Here is a 15730-nt window from a genome sequence, read left to right as displayed (position 1 = left end):
TTGGTTTCTGGTCTTGATGGATCTGGTTTCACTTTGCTACTGAGTTGATTTTTCTGTGCTGGGTGTATATGTACTCAGTTGGTAATTACTGAATGGTCAACTACATTTATTTCAAATCGTTGTCATCAGGTATTTTAGCTCCACAAAAAGTGATTTTTAAAATGTGAATGGGAGAGTTACGCTGCTTTTTATTTGAATTGTACATTGCTAAGCATTGCTTGATGGCCATTCTGTTTAAATGTAAACATCTCAAAAGAACTAAGAATAAGTAGCAGAAAAGAAAGCTTTCTTTTAACATCTAGAGAAATTATAATTTTGTATTTTGCTCTTTGGTAATCACCCCAAGATTGTTTTTGAATTAACACTGAATGTGACTATAGGAACACTGCTCCCAGTTTCTCCTGGCAAGTTTGTATTGGTAGTTTTTAGGTAGATCTTGACACCTTTTTAAATCATTGCGAGGAAGTTGATTTTATTAAATAGAACAGATGACCTCAAGAACACAAAGCAGAGGTGTCTGCTTTAAAAAAAAAAATTTTTTTTTTTGTTTATGGTTCTCAAAGGAAAGAGTGAACATAGGAAAAAGTCCTTTTTGTGTCCCAGCACAATTTGGGCTTTTGTATGGATTCAGAAATGTGATTGATCAGCATCTGTGGGAACACAATTTGATATGCTGAGGAAAACTTGGCAGCAATGATGTCTTTCCGGAAATTGGGATGGTCAGAACAAGTCAGCAATGATTATGACAAAGTATGTACAAAATATAGATGTGGTTTGCTGTTGGAAATACCTCTGTGGGGCTGTTTAGGAGTACAGGAATTGAGACAGTCCAGTTTGCTTTAAAATAGTGCTTTAACCTTTTGTTAATGTCTATAATACATCATTATTAATATCTGTCACTATTGTAGCATCACTGAGAAAATTATTTAATTTTGCGTATTCATGAGATAATTATTTAATTTAGAGGGAAGGAAGGGTAGAAAAGGCCATTGCAGAACTCAAATATTTCTTCAGTTGGTTTTGTTTCTAAAAGTATTAACTTTTTTTTTGCATAAATTTGATATTTGTGTTAATGTTGGAATGTGACTACATTTTAGTGTTGACAGAATAATCATGTTTATAGAGTGAGACCTGGATCACTGGAAATATAATTTTTATTTTTTTATTTTTCTTAAGAGCTCCAAATAAATCACAATAAGATAAAAATAACTTTATGAAAGTACAAAGCAAGGAAAAGATATTTTTTCATATACAACTTTTTGGTCTTTGAAATTTTCTTATGCCTCACTACTGCTCTCTAGTGGCTGAGTCCAAAATGCCATTTTGAAACTAGTAATTATTTTTTATGGCAGAAAGGTGATTAAGAACAATACAGCCTGACTATTGTTTTGTAGAGAACTTCCCAATAGTAATTTAATTTCATTGATAATGAATTCTGTATGGTTTTATAGACTTGAATTTCCATTTCTTTAAAAGAGTAAGATGAAGCTATGATGAGATCTGAACCTAGAACTGGTAACTAAGAGCTAAAGTCAAAACCAGTTAGAACAGACTGCTCGGGCCCTGAAAAATTAAAATAGCAATTGTAAAATGAATATGTATTTTATATTATCAAGTGTAGCCCACTTTAAAAGTAAATAATGTGATTAATGTTTGGTATGCTGTCTGGGTCTTCTCTGTATACGTAAAACGTGTATCTATTTTAAACATAAATTATATAATACTGCACATACTATTCTCTGACCCTGTTTTTCACTTAAGTGTCATGGGCATTATTCTGTGTCAACCCATATAGTTGTCTGCTCTGTATTTATCTGTAGTTGAAAACATTCAGGTAAGTGTTCAAAGATGTTTATTAAGGAATATTTGAATTTGCAGAAGAATTATTGAAAATTTGTAAGTAACAGGCTGGAATTGGTTAAGTAATTTCCATTGCATAGATACCACAGTTTAATTGTGTCTCATCCTTTTTGAGTGACCCTTTCTGGAATAATCTCCCAGCAAACCTCTGTATTTACATATACATGTGCATATAGTTTAACCATTTAAAAGCATCTGAAACACTTGTAAAAAATTTATGCACCATAAAACAAGAAATTCTTGTGGTTAAAAAAATTAACTAAAAACCGCATTTAGGAAGTTTCTGACAAATTAATGAGAAGTGTTAAGTAAAAGATTTATCTCCAAAAAGAATCAATTTCTTTAGAAATGGTTTGATTTTACTATTTTCTTCTTCAAGTATTATAGGGAGTTGTACCTTTATGTGGTACTAATGATTTGTGGGGCTCTGAGAGTATGAAGTTTGTAAAACATTTTAGTAATGTTCAGGAAAGGACCTTTGGGTAAGAAATCACAAAGCTAGGAGCATAGTCTTCTCTTAGTGCCATATTTCTAATTCTGAATTGCCAACACTTCATTTTTATCTCCCTTGCTTACATTTTTCTCATCAGTGTGTGAGTTCTGTTACCAGTCTCTCAAATAATTTTTATTTAGAACGAATTTGATTATAACTACTTTTACATTATTATGAATAGTTTTAAATATATACCGAAAGGACTCCTGCTTATGGTAGAATGTGTTTAGTTCCCAAATCCCAACAAATAAGGTTCAAATATTAAAGGGAAATGGCATATTTTCTAGGCTATGCCAGTAATGTTAATGTTACAATCAATTTCATTTATAAAAGGAATTTTGTTTGTATATACATAAACATTCTGAGTTTGTGTGTGGATGACGTGTTTTGCCGAAATTTGACATATGTACACACCAAAGCCCTGTCCCAGAGCATACAACTTACTTTCTTTTTCTTTTTTTCTTTTTTTTTTGGGGGGGGGCCCCCTTCATTTGTGTTTCAAGTACATTTTGTCAGTCCGAGTCTAGCTGTGAGGACCAACTTTGCCCATATTTGCTTGCCTGTTTCCACTGTATTGCTTTTGGAGGGAAAGGAGATTTTTTTTCATCTTTGTATCCTTACCCATGGCATTCACTTAGCTTTTCATTTTCTTCTTATCTGACGTAGAACCAGTACAATTTTTAGAATCAATTCTGACATGAGTACTAATATGTGATAACATTTAAAATTTATACATTGCTTTATTCCTAGGGTTATGTGCTAATCAGATAAGGTCTTTACATGCTACATTGTTTCATAGTTAACTGTGTGACACAAACTCATGTATTTTCTAGTGTGTAGCCTCTGCTGAAGAAAGGATAAATACGTTTGGCTTTTTTAATGTTAAGCTTCCCAAACTCATGCTGAACTGGAAAATGTGGGGAATCATTGGCCTGATTATTCATTTCACTTAATGCTGCAAGGAAAGTTTGTTGCAGAGTGAAAGGCACACAGATAACATTAACATACATAGAATTTTTTAAAGTGATTATGTTGAGCTCAAACTTTTTATGTGGAAGAAACAAGAGTTTTATAAAATTGTATTATTTGATAAAGTATTTTCTAGAAATGGGGTGCCTGGGTGGCACAGTCGTTAAGCGTCTGCCTTTGGCTCAGGGCGTGATCCCAGCATTCTGGGATCGAGCCCCACATCAGGCTCCTCTGCTAGGAGCCTGCTTCTTCCTCTCCCACTCCCCCTGCTTGTGTTCCCTCTCTCGCTGGCTGTCTCTCTCTCTGTCGAATAAATAAATAAAATCTTTAAAAAAAAATATTTTCTAGAAATGTCTTAGTGATGAATTGGTCTCTTATGTTTTGTTAACATTATTTACAGTCTAAGTGAAAAATAAAGCCAGACTGTAAAATATAACATTTTTTTTCTGCCTTGACATATGATATTTTCTGCCTATTTCCAGTCAAGAAGAAGAAAGTGAAGATGAAGAAGATACTCAAAGTTCCAAATCAGAAGAACATCATTTGTACTCTAATCCAATCAAAGAAGAAATGACTGAGTCCAAGTTCTCTAAGTACTCTGAAATGAGTGAGGAAAAACGAGCTAAGCTTCGTGAAATTGAGGTTAGTATTGCAATGAAGTTGAAACTATATTTCACTGGCCTTCTTTCACTTTTCCACTGACCTAGGCTCCCTCTTGGCATCATTCCTTTGTGTGCTGTGTTCTCTGTGCCTGGAAACCTTCATGCCAGCTAACTTCCTACAGGCCTCTTAGTTCAGGCATCCCTTCTCTACTGCTCTCCTTTTCTTAAACTTCTGCATTTGCTTACTTCTCCCTATTTATTTCTCTTGTGATTTTACATGTATTGTGGTGTGTGTTTTATTTTATTTTTGTTTTCTTAGCTTGCTTGTTTAATGTCTGTATTTCCTACGAGGCTGTGATGTATACAAGGGGAAAGGGCTCTGTCTGTTTTCTGTTCATCATCGTAAATCCAGTGCCTGGCACAGAGGATGTCCTCTGAATATACCAATTCTTCTAATGAATATATTACGTTTGGCATTATGAAGGCCATAAGATTTGAGCGCACATAGTATGTAACAAGGAAGAGTGAGAGATTTTCTGGCACATTCAAGTTATGTGTACATTTTATTATACTGGGCTCATTTTTAAGTGTATGCATCCTTTTGTGATGGGGAGAGTAGACATTAAGTGGGACATAACAGTAAGAAGGGGGAAAACTTATGATAATGAGTCCAAACTATCTCAAACAAAATTTTCCCTCCCTCAATCCCCTCTCCTTTTTTAATGCCTTTTTTATTACCAAAACTAGTTAGATGTATCAGAGAAGTGAGGGTATTGTAACGGGAACCTTCTTCATTCCTTGCCCCAAGAAGATTAAACATTCCCAGTAAATTTTGGTGTAGCAGTCAGCCTACAGTCTCAAAAGTATAAGAGTGTATTTTAAATCTTTATCTGTTCATTTAAATAACAGTATTTTGCATGCCTACTATGTGTCAGTACTATTTCTCTTACACTTTATCATATCTGCCATAGTAGTTACCTTGTTTCCAGTTCTCTAATCACTGTTGAGCTGGTACAAGTTTTTGCCCAACTCTTTCTTGGATATCACCAAGCCAGAACGTTAACAGGGAAAATATTTTGATTTAACCTTACACAGAATTAGTATACTGTCTATTATAAGTGAGAGGAGAGATTTTCAGAGTTAACATGTTGATTCCTTTTTCCTGGGATGTATTTATTTATATACATTCTGTATAAATTTCTTAGGGGCAAAAATGTATCAGTGAATGTACTCCACCTGTGGATTTTTTCCAAGCTGCACATGCCCCTTCTTAATTCTCAGAACTCCTCCCAAGCTTACCTAACTTTGCCTTGCTGGAGTTGAATAAAAATACATTTTCTTGATAATGAAGTTGCCCCTTTTAAATGCCAAAACTGACTGTTGAATAGTTTTTAAATGTTCTGTTTCCTTATTGGCTTAAATTAGAGAAGAAAACCATATAATTTAGCTTTTTGGTAACTTGGATGGTTTTTGTGAACATTATTTCCACACTGTATCTATCTGTGTGCGTGTATGTGAGAGAGAGAGAGAGAGAGAGAGAGAGATGCATCTACATACATACATTTCCATACTTCTGTGCTCTTCTTTGATAATCTGGCCTCTCCATTGTTAGATACTCAGTGATTGTTTTCCTGTTCATGTAGTGCCTACCTCTCACAACTTACTACCCTTTCGAGATTTAAATTGTGAACCAAGTCCCTAATTTTAAAATCTAGATCTTGGCTTCATTTTAGACTTATCTAATTCTTCTCCATTGTTCACTCTGAGATTTAGTCATGTGGGATAAAGGTTCACAACTGGTGGCAAATTTGAACTGGAACTCAGGGCTCATGAGATTTATTCCTGTCCTCTTCCCCTAAATTTGATCCAAGATGCACGTACTTTCTACCTCCGCCTCCGGCATCCTCTAAGTTCTCATGCTTTTCACGTTACATGTCCTTCCTTAGTTCAATAAGGATATATATATAGTCATTATTACATTATCATAGTATATGTTGTTATATTGTTATAAATTATTATAATATTACTGTAGTTTTTCTTTTTGAAAACTCCTCTCTTCCCCGAATATATCATCATAAAGATGTCTATAGCTGAACACTTTTTAAGTTTGTATTTAAATTCCAGTTAGAGAACACACAGTGTAATGCTAGTTTCAGGTGTACAATACAGTGATCCAGCACTTCCATAAAACACCCAGTGCTCATCACAAGTGCCCTCCTTAATCCCCATCTCCTATTTCACCCATCTCCCCCTTCCACCTCCCCTCTGGTAACTGTCAGTTTGTCAGTTTGTTCTCTATGGTTAAGAGTCTGTTTCTTGGTTTGTCTCTTTTTCACCCCTTCCTCTCCCTCCCTTTGTTCATTTGTTTTGTTTCTTAGGTTCGACATATGAGTGAATGGTATTTGTCTTTCTTTGACTGGTTTACTTATATAGCTGAACATTTTTTAGCATGGGATTAATAAAAACCAAAGAATTTGTGTTATAAAATACTGACATTCTTCATTCTTCACAAAGCACTTAGAAAACATACCAGCATAGGGTATTACTGGTGTTGGCTAGAAGAAGTTCTTAGTCTTTCAGATACAGTGTTTAGAGCCTGGCCTATGCTGGAGTTGTCTTTTCCTATTCTTTGGGCATCCCCATTTCTGCCAACAAGGGTTGGAGATGTGGAACACATGGGTCGGTTGGTGGTGGGGTACGGGGTGTGTCTTCTATGTTGTTGGAGCAGAAAGATCCCTTTTTTGCCCTGACCCCTGAAGAAGGAGTGGATAGTTGAGTGGGAAGTTGCTACTTGCCACTGTCTCAGGGCAACAGCGAGATAGCTAGCTGGCAAATAAGCTGTTACATGGGCTGCTTTCATTTGAGTTGGGGTCCTTTGTCACCTGTTTTCTTGGTGCCCTGGACTTGTGCTTGTACCTGAGTTAGGCCACATGAGGAGGAACTATAAGGATTTTATAATGATTTTTAAAAAGATTCTCTAGGAATGCCTTTCTTTCTCCAAAGTAACACTTGGGTCTGTTTGACCTTTGAGCGCTACTACTTTTTTTTTTTTTTTTAAGATTTTATTTATTTATTCGACAGAGACAGAGACAGCCAGCAAGAGAGGGAACACAAGCAGGGGGAGTGGGAGAGGAAAAAGCAGGCTCATAGCGGAGGAGCCTGATGTGGGGCTCGATCCCATAATGCCGGGATCACGCCCTGAGCCGAAGGCAGATGCTTAACGGCTGTGCCACCCAGGTGCCCCTGGGCGCTTAACTCTTAAACTGATTTGCCACAAATGCATTCTGTAGAACAGTGTCACTTTAGTCATAGAGGCTTCACACAGTGGTAAAGTGAGACATTTACATTTCTTCCCATTTCCCCCTCTCTCTTACCCTTTTGTCTATGTTTGAAAATATCCTCATTAAAACAACAAAATGCAAAGATTTTTTTAAAGAGTTTTGAAAGAGGCTAGAACCTCAAATCTCTGATTATAAATGACCCAGGTTATAGAAGTGGAATTAGGTAGAAAAAGGGCAAAAATCAGGGAATGTATGAGAAATGTTCATGAAATCAAAAATAGTGAAAATAACACTTTGCATGGAAGAAAGTTGTTATAACTTGTTCCCATTCTACTGGAAAGCCTCATTTGTAGTGAGGGGAAAAAACCTAAAACCAATGAGGTCTTGTTTCCAAATACATATAAAACATTTAGAGTAGCATTTAGTCCATTTAAAGAACGTTAAAGTTCAATAAAATAGGTTAAGATGTTTGTATATGCAATAATTCCATTAGGCAAGAGTGTTTTCTTCCCCTCTTTGAGTGAAACGAGGTGGACAGGTTTGGCACCTGGGGGATCCATATGTGCTTTCTCCCTCTGCCTCCAACGTCTTCTGAGTCCTCATGCATTTCACCTTACTCGTTCTCCCTTAGTTCTCCCTCTCGTTCTCCCTTAGTAAAGATGTATATATATCTTTATATTACAAAATATATTTATATTATATTTACATATGTAACAAATGCACCTATAAATATATGTTTTAATATATGTATTAACATAAAGTAATTAATATATACACACGCACGCACACACACAGTGCTGAATTGGTTTTGTATAAATAGTTTTGTGGCCCTATGGATACATTACAAGAAATGGAATTGGAAGTTTTTCTAATCTTTTTTTATTAGTATACTCTTAAATATATTTCTACTGTGATTTAACCTTTTCTTGGTATTTTGATGTTCAGTGATTGCACTTACTGGAAATAGAGTGAAACCTTCAAATTCTGCAGCTCTGTGTTTGGTCCGACGTGAACTGTAAAGAATGCTGCTTTAAAAAAAAAATTAGTTATTTATCTTGTGTTCTGCCTGCTGTCCCATCTTGTTGGAAGTAGGTTGCATTTAGCAACCTTGCCTTTCACATTTGGGGACGCAGATGGCAAATTCATTATCATTGTGTTGAGATAATAAGTGGCTTCTTAAGGGCATGAACTATATAGTTCATGGGTTTTTTAGTCCTCTCATGTGGCTGTGCAGAGAGCATGTGGGCCCACTCCTGATCACTTGAATTCTGCACGGTCGGGCTCGTCTAACAAGTGGCATTCAGATAAGGGAGCTTTATGTCGATGTTCTATTTTGACTGAGTCCTAAGCAGTTACTACTTTGTGTTTCTGTTTTTTTCCTTTTTACACACTTATTTCAAAGAAAAAAAAATTTTAAAGGAGCAAAGCACTGCTTGAAAAACTATAGTGATGAAAAGATTTATTTTTAAAATCTTATTTCACAGCTCAAAGTTATGAAGTTTCAGGATGAATTGGAATCTGGAAAAAGACCTAAAAAACCAGGTCAGAGCTTTCAGGAGCAAGTTGAGCACTACAGAGATAAACTTCTTCAACGAGTAAGGAATAAGTATATTTAACAATATGCATTTTCCAAAGTTATTTGTTTGACTACCTAGATTATTGGTATATTGGGATACATAAAGAAAAGTATGTCTCAAATTACACCCTTTGATGTGTAAATGCTGAATACTGGTAGACAATTAGGAATATTTGAAATTTGATGTTTTGCAGTTATTTCAACTTGGAAAAGGGTCTTAGGGCAACAGCACACTATTTTATTCTGAATATACTACCCGTGGACTAGAAAATCTGCTAAAAGCGTGCTTTCAAAACTGGAAGACCTTAAGAAGCTTCTACATGTGTGACTGTAAAACACCAGCAACCCTCAGAAGTGGCACAAAGACAAAGATGAAGTTAGTTTGGGAAGTTCATTTAGGACTGTTTTTCCATTGTTTCCAAAGAAGGACACCAAATGGTAGAATACCTCATCAGTGAATTCTAAGCCTTGTATTCTTTATGTGTAAAAAATATGTAGCAATATACAGAGAATTTTAGAACACATGTTAATTGTTGAAAGAACCCAGGAATTTTATTGGGACTGCTATTCATTTTTACTTATATCTTGACTATCATTACAGAAAAGGTTATATATATAGAGAGAGAGAAATAAGAACAAGCCAGAACAGAGGTGAGAATCACTAAAGCTATTAATGGCGTAGAACTGATGATGGGAGCAGCAGTATAGTCAAATAGCTTTGGTGCTGCACAGACCTGTGCGTTCCTGATGCCTCCCTTTGCTGTGTGATCCTAGGCAAGTCACTGAGGCCTGGTTTTCTCCGTGAAACTAGGTCGATAGTCCAGTTTGCAGGATTGCGAGAAAATAGCTGCTATTACTCTTTTATCGGATTAAATTGTTTAAAATATTTTAAGTATTTTAACTAGTTTGATTCCTATGAAATTATCAATCAGGAAAATATATCCTACAGATCACTAGAGGAAGACGGTGTCCTCCGCATAACTTTTTAAATCTGTACTCTATATGTTGTATTTCAAAAAAAAAAAGAAAAATGAGGTTTTTAAAAAGATGTATCTTCTGTACTCCATGAGTCCCTTTGGAGTTGGTCGCAGGTATTTGATCTGCATGGAAGACTACACCTTGAGATCCTCACCGGTCCTGATGGTTGTAATGCATGTAATATCATTTTAATCTCTTTGCATTCGATGATTGTAACTAGAGAGGAGGATGTGTTTCTTGAAGGTATATACCGAGGGTCAGGAGACTCATCACCTCACAGGCCACCACCTCATTTTAAGTAAGCTTATTAGAACATAGCCATGTGCCTTCACTTATGTATTATCGATAGTGGCTTTTGGACTATTGTGACAGAGTTGAATCCTGGGACAGAGACTGTGTGTGGCCCACAGAGCAGAAAATACCTACTATCTGGTTGTTTACAGAACATTTCTGTTTGCAATGTCCGGTCTAGGTTTTTTATGAGCTACCAGATAGCTTTCTTGATGCATACAAATCATAGGGAAATTAAATTCATGTTAATGAAGAGCTAAGTTGGCTTTGTGGTTTCATTTTCTGTAGCCACTCCCTAATTACATTATGAACAAATAATTTCAAGTGAGAAGTAGCGACTGTAGCAGTGGGAATAAACAGATAGGTCATCTTTCTGGTTTATATAATTGTATAGTCATGTAGTCAGTTTGTACTTTTATAAATTAGGGTGTAAAATTTCCAATAAAAATGGTACTTGTTACTAATAAGATTTTCTGATGGACGATTATTATGAATAACTGTTTTTCCTTTTCAGCCTGTTGCTTTGGAGAGCGCTTTCTTTAGATTCAATCAACTTGCTATAGATCGCTACTGACTATTTTATTGTAGTTTAAGATAGAAAGGCCAGTGTATTGTTGGCTTTTCGGTTTTTTTTTTTTTAGCAGAGGAACAGAGGAAGTAGTTAAGAGCCCTGGCTGTAGAGCTTGGACTTAAGTCCTGACTTCACCATCCAGTGTGACTGGGAGATGGGCTTAACCTTTCTGAGTCTCATTTTTCATCTCTTGAATGAGGATAATAGTAATACTCCTAAGGGTGTTTTGAAGTATTACATACAAATGTATATGGAAAGTTGTTTAGTAATTGTTTGGTCTATGGTAGGAACTCAGTAACTGGTATTACTATTATCACTCGGGATAAGTAGAAGACATAGCTAGTTTTTCTGGAAGTGTAGGTATTTTTTAAAAAACGGCATTATACCTTCAGTAGTGATTTAAAAAGTAATTAAAATATTGTATAAATGAGATTAACCCAGATTGATATTTTTTAATGACTAAATATTCTTTCTTTAAAAAAATAAAACAGGAGAAAGAGAAAGAATTAGAAAGAGAACGAGAAAGAGATAAAAAGGATAAAGAAAAATTGGAATCTCGATCCAAAGACAAGAAGGAAAAAGATGAATGTACTCCAACAAGGAAAGAAAGGTATGCACTCCTCATTTAATGCCTGTACTGCTTTTTGAACACTAAATCAAAAACTAGTGATGTACTATTATGTTGGCTAACTGAACATAATAATAATAAAGAAAATAAAAAATAAATGACATTACTACGTGCCCCCCCCAAAATAAATAAATAAAGTTTTGGAATGATGTTTCATTTTGTAATGTTTTTATCACTGATGCCAGCAAACTTGAAAAGTATTTTTTCATGATGAACATGTTTGGCTCCTGCCTGTAGGAGGCAGAATTAACTGAGAAATGGAGCAGTTAGTTGGCACGTGGCTTAGTTAATTGGGACATCATCCCATTGCATGGTTCAAATGGTACCTTAGCCTTAGTTAAGTGCAAGAATTCAGTTACCATATTAGGTATCAGACCTAAGGTTTAAATAACTAAACAGGCTTGCTACATCCTCCTTGTTGCCTCTGGTATAAGCTTTTCTTCTGTGCTGAGGCTGCTGCCTTTGTGAACTTGAATCTCCCAATCCTGTCTAAAAGGAGTCTGTGTACATAGGCCATAGGGACTCACTCCTCACTTTAAGGCTTCATTCTAATCAAAATCATTTCTCTTTTACTTTTTATTTTACTTTCAAAGTTCCTAAATCTCTCATTTAATAGAGAAAACTGCTTTAGTTAACTGAGATTTTCCTCATATCCAAGGGAATGCAAGTAAAAAAATTCTGGCTTAGATACTCTACAGATAATTACAAATAACATAGGTATACTAATTTGTTAAATGCTAAATTTACCACTTGTATTTATTCTTTTGATATACTTTCAGATTTATAGAAAAGTTGCAAAGATAGTATAAAGAATTCCCAGATATCCTTCACCCACGTTCTCCAAATGTTGAAATATTTCTACTTTTGTTAAATTTCCCCCCTTCCTTTCCCCTCCTCCCAACCATTTAAGAGTAACTTGCCAACATGATGCCCCATTTTCTTACATAACCACAATAAAAGTTTCAAGATTGGAGGATTAACATTGAAAAAATACTGTTATCTAACCAGAGACCTTAATGAAATTTTATCCATTGTCCCAATCTCTTACAGCAAAAGAAAATCCAGTTTAGTTGAATTCAGTTTTTGTTTTGATCAACCTATCTTTAAGACTTTCTTGTTCTTTATAAAGGGCTTTGAATGTTGTTGGAAAATAACATTAACAAGGTTAGTGAAAATAAAGTTAGTGTAAACTGATAGGAATTAATAGCTAATTCAGTAGAAAGAAAATGAATACCTGATCCTTTGCTCACTTATGGAATATTTTGGGGGCTTTGTTCCATAGGAAGAGGCGACACAGCACATCCCCTAGCCCATCTCGCAGTAGCAGTGGTAGACGAGTGAAATCCCCTTCACCCAAATCGGAGCGATCAGAGCGTTCAGAAAGATCTCATAAAGAGAGCTCACGATCCAGGTCTTCTCACAAAGATTCTCCTAGAGATGTTAGCAAAAAGGCCAAAAGGTAAATGCAAGTTATTTTTTTTTGGTAATATTTTAAATGCCAGTTTCCTTGTCATTTCACCAGCTTTTCAAAATAATTTGGCTGGCAGCCATTTTTTAAAGGGCTTTAGAAAACCAGAGAAGTATACTTTCATTTTAGATTATTCCTTCCCACCTCCCCACCCCAGTCTCCTCATGACTAAAGCACAAGAAGGCTTCCAACAAGTAAAGACCAGCCAAGAATTTTAAACATTATATCCAGTGTTTTCTGTGGACTAGGAGTAGCTGCTTTACTTTTCATTCTTTTCTTCAGTTTCTGTAGAATATTCTTTGATTTTTGTCAAGGCTGAAAGGAAAATGCATTACCCCCTCCCTCCTGCCCCTGCATCTTATTAGCAAGTTCTTGGGTAGAGATTTGTGGAAATAAATACCATTCTTCAGTGGGGAATGTAAATGTGTGTTATATACTTTTTTTCCTTGTAGTTCCAGAAAAGTGGTTAAGAAATGTTTTATTCATCTGGTGTTATATAGTGGAATTTTCCTGAGAACTGAAACTGCTTTATATCCTAAAAATTTATTTTTGTGACCATATTTAGTAAAATTTTTGTAAAAGATAAGTTTTTCCTTTTCTCAGTGGCACTTGCAGATATATAAAGTGTATTTATTTGTTTTGGTAATCCACATGAACCGTGCTTACGGAATTACGGGGTCTTAAATGGTTCCCTTGAATGATATACAGTAGTTGGTGCTTTTTCCTTCAAGAAGATAGGCTGCAGCACTGTCATGTTTTAAAAATTTTGTGAATGATCTTTCGACTTTATCTTGTAGATTTAGAGGTTCGGACTTCGGGAAATATCAATAACCTGGGGAGCTTGTTAAAAATGCAAATTCCCAGTTCTTACTTCTTGGGATTTTGGTTAGATAGAGCAGTGGTAGGGCTCAGGAATCAGTCTTTTTTAAGCAAGCACACCACTGATAATCATTGAAGCTGTGCACAGAAGGTGCAAAAGTGTGTGTGTTTATGTGTGTGTGTGTGTGTGTGTGTGTGTGTGTGTGTGTGTGTATGTAAAGTAGGCAAAGTATAAATTTGGGAAGTTTACAGTCTTTTTTATTTCTGACTTTCATTGTGCTCTGTTAAACATCATTTTAGATAAATGAAGGATGGTCCATTTTGATCATATGAGTACTTTGATAAATTGTTTCTGTTTGTTTCCTCAGATCACCATCTGGTTCGAGGACACCTAAAAGGTCTAGGCGATCACGGTCTAGATCCCCTAAAAAGTCAGGGAAGAAATCCAGATCCCAGTCCCGATCTCCACACAGGTCTCATAAAAAGTCAAAGAAAAACAAACACTGACATAAATTTTTAAGATGCTGTCACTTATTGGAAATGCAATTTTGTTTTGTGCCTGAATGGTCTGTTTTTTTTTTTTTTAAACCAACAAAAAATCAAATGAAAGAGCATTCCTGGATTTTTTGTTTATTTGTTTGTGAATGCATGTGTAAACTCATGAGTAACTGCATCTGTAGACCTGTCATTGTTTTATATTGTATAAATTACTTTCGTTGTGGCTGTTTCTCAAGATGAGATTTTTATTGTGCTAATGAATTTCATCAGAAATGTGTATACTGGATCTGCTGGCAGTAGTAGTATTTTGTTTTAGGATGTTGTGACTTAGCAAAAATAATGCAGATGTCTTCCCCCCTTTTGTAGCTTTGACAATTTGGATTAGATTTCAAATAAAATATGAACAGAAAACTATAATGTTGTTTTTTTGCCCTATTGGTGACATCAAGTCCCTTAAAGTCCTACTAAGTGAGTTTAGCACTTCTGTTGTGTTTCTTATACTTAATGCACTTTATAAGCTCCATTGTTCAAGTAGCTAACGTTTTATATTTACTAAGATGACCATCAAAATTAAGGGACCTGAGACTCCTATTTGGTAGGTGTGCCAACCAACTTCTTCGATGACGTTACCTTGGGTAATACTAGTACCCAGAGATCAAAAGACTAGGGAAAGGTGGCATGGTCTTTTTTGTTAACAGAATGCCTGGCTAAAATATTTTATCTTTTATCAAAGAAGCAATATGATTTTAGTGTACTCAGCCTATGTTCTGAGCAATTACTTACTTTTAGGGAAAAATTAAATCTCCATCTTTCGATTTCATCTTCGATCGTGAAAGAAGTTTATTTATAAAATAAATTTTCTAACAAGAGTTGGCCATAGAAGTTTTTTGTATGATAATTGCCCTTTTATAGCACTCTGTAGATTATCTTTCAAGCACTGGTATCAGTATATTTCTACAAAGTTCTGTTTAGAGCACCTTAGTGTTTTTCGTTTTTTGGTGGTTTTTTTTTTTTTTAAGAAGTGAGTTTTAGGTTTAGCTTTAAGTAAAGCTTAAAAGTAAAGTAGTTTTCAGGAACTTAACATCCAGTGGTTTGTAAATTCAAGGTGCAAAAAGTTGATTTAAACAATTTGCAGAGTTAAAATCTGTTATACAATGGGAATAAAATTGCTGCAGTATGAGGAAGAAATAAGAAAACTTGTATAATGTTGATCATAATATTGCTATCAATATAATGTAATAAAGGGTTATGTAGACTTGAACTGACACTACTACTATTTGTGAATCTTTCAGTTTTTCTGGATACTTTATGCAGTGGTTTGATGGTTGTTTTTTTTCCCCCCTTAATAGCATAGAAAACCATTCTAATGGATTGAGTTACCTTTTTTAAAACTGTATTTTCAGGTTGTTTTATTTAATGTTGCCTTGTTATAAAATAAGCTGTACGGATTGTACAGATGCTTTGGGGAGTAGGTATATCAGCTGACAGTGAGGTGTGCTGTTTCCAAACTGGGCAGACCTACAGCAGCTTTACAAATGAGCCAGTCCGATTATTTGACTTAATGGTTCTTAGCAACATGCAGTGTTGCTTGAAAGTTACTCCCTTATCGTTCACTCTTTTGTTTGTCCATAATGTTCGGGAATGTTAATTCCTAAATGTTTTGCAGAATAATTAAAAATGAACATTTGGTGCTGGT

The 15730-nt window shown here is 35.3% G+C and overlaps 1 protein-coding gene across 4 annotated transcripts in view; it reads left to right on the top strand.

The window, feature by feature from the left end:
- U2SURP (U2 snRNP associated SURP domain containing) overlaps window positions 1-15301 on the top strand; it is a 61717-nt gene extending 46416 nt beyond the window's left edge. For 3 of the 4 annotated variants that reach the window (XM_026497199.4, XM_026497197.4, XM_026497201.4), the window contains 5 exons: window positions 3805-3964; window positions 8690-8800; window positions 11113-11231; window positions 12532-12708; window positions 13905-15301. In XM_026497199.4, coding sequence (XP_026352984.1) covers window positions 3805-3964; window positions 8690-8800; window positions 11113-11231; window positions 12532-12708; window positions 13905-14043 — 706 coding nt within the window. In that variant the 3' untranslated portion in view covers window positions 14044-15301. The remainder of the gene's footprint in view (window positions 1-3804; window positions 3965-8689; window positions 8801-11112; window positions 11232-12531; window positions 12709-13904) is intronic. The other variant, XM_026497198.4, reaches the window with a different exon arrangement.
- Window positions 15302-15730: the final 429 nt, after the last annotated feature.

The sequence above is a fragment of the Ursus arctos genome, unplaced genomic scaffold, assembly GCF_023065955.2.
Source record: "Ursus arctos isolate Adak ecotype North America unplaced genomic scaffold, UrsArc2.0 scaffold_20, whole genome shotgun sequence".
NCBI classification, from domain to species: Eukaryota; Metazoa; Chordata; class Mammalia; order Carnivora; family Ursidae; genus Ursus; species Ursus arctos.
The sequence above is the reverse complement of the archived record's forward strand: the minus strand, read 5'-3'. Positions and strand labels throughout refer to the sequence as shown.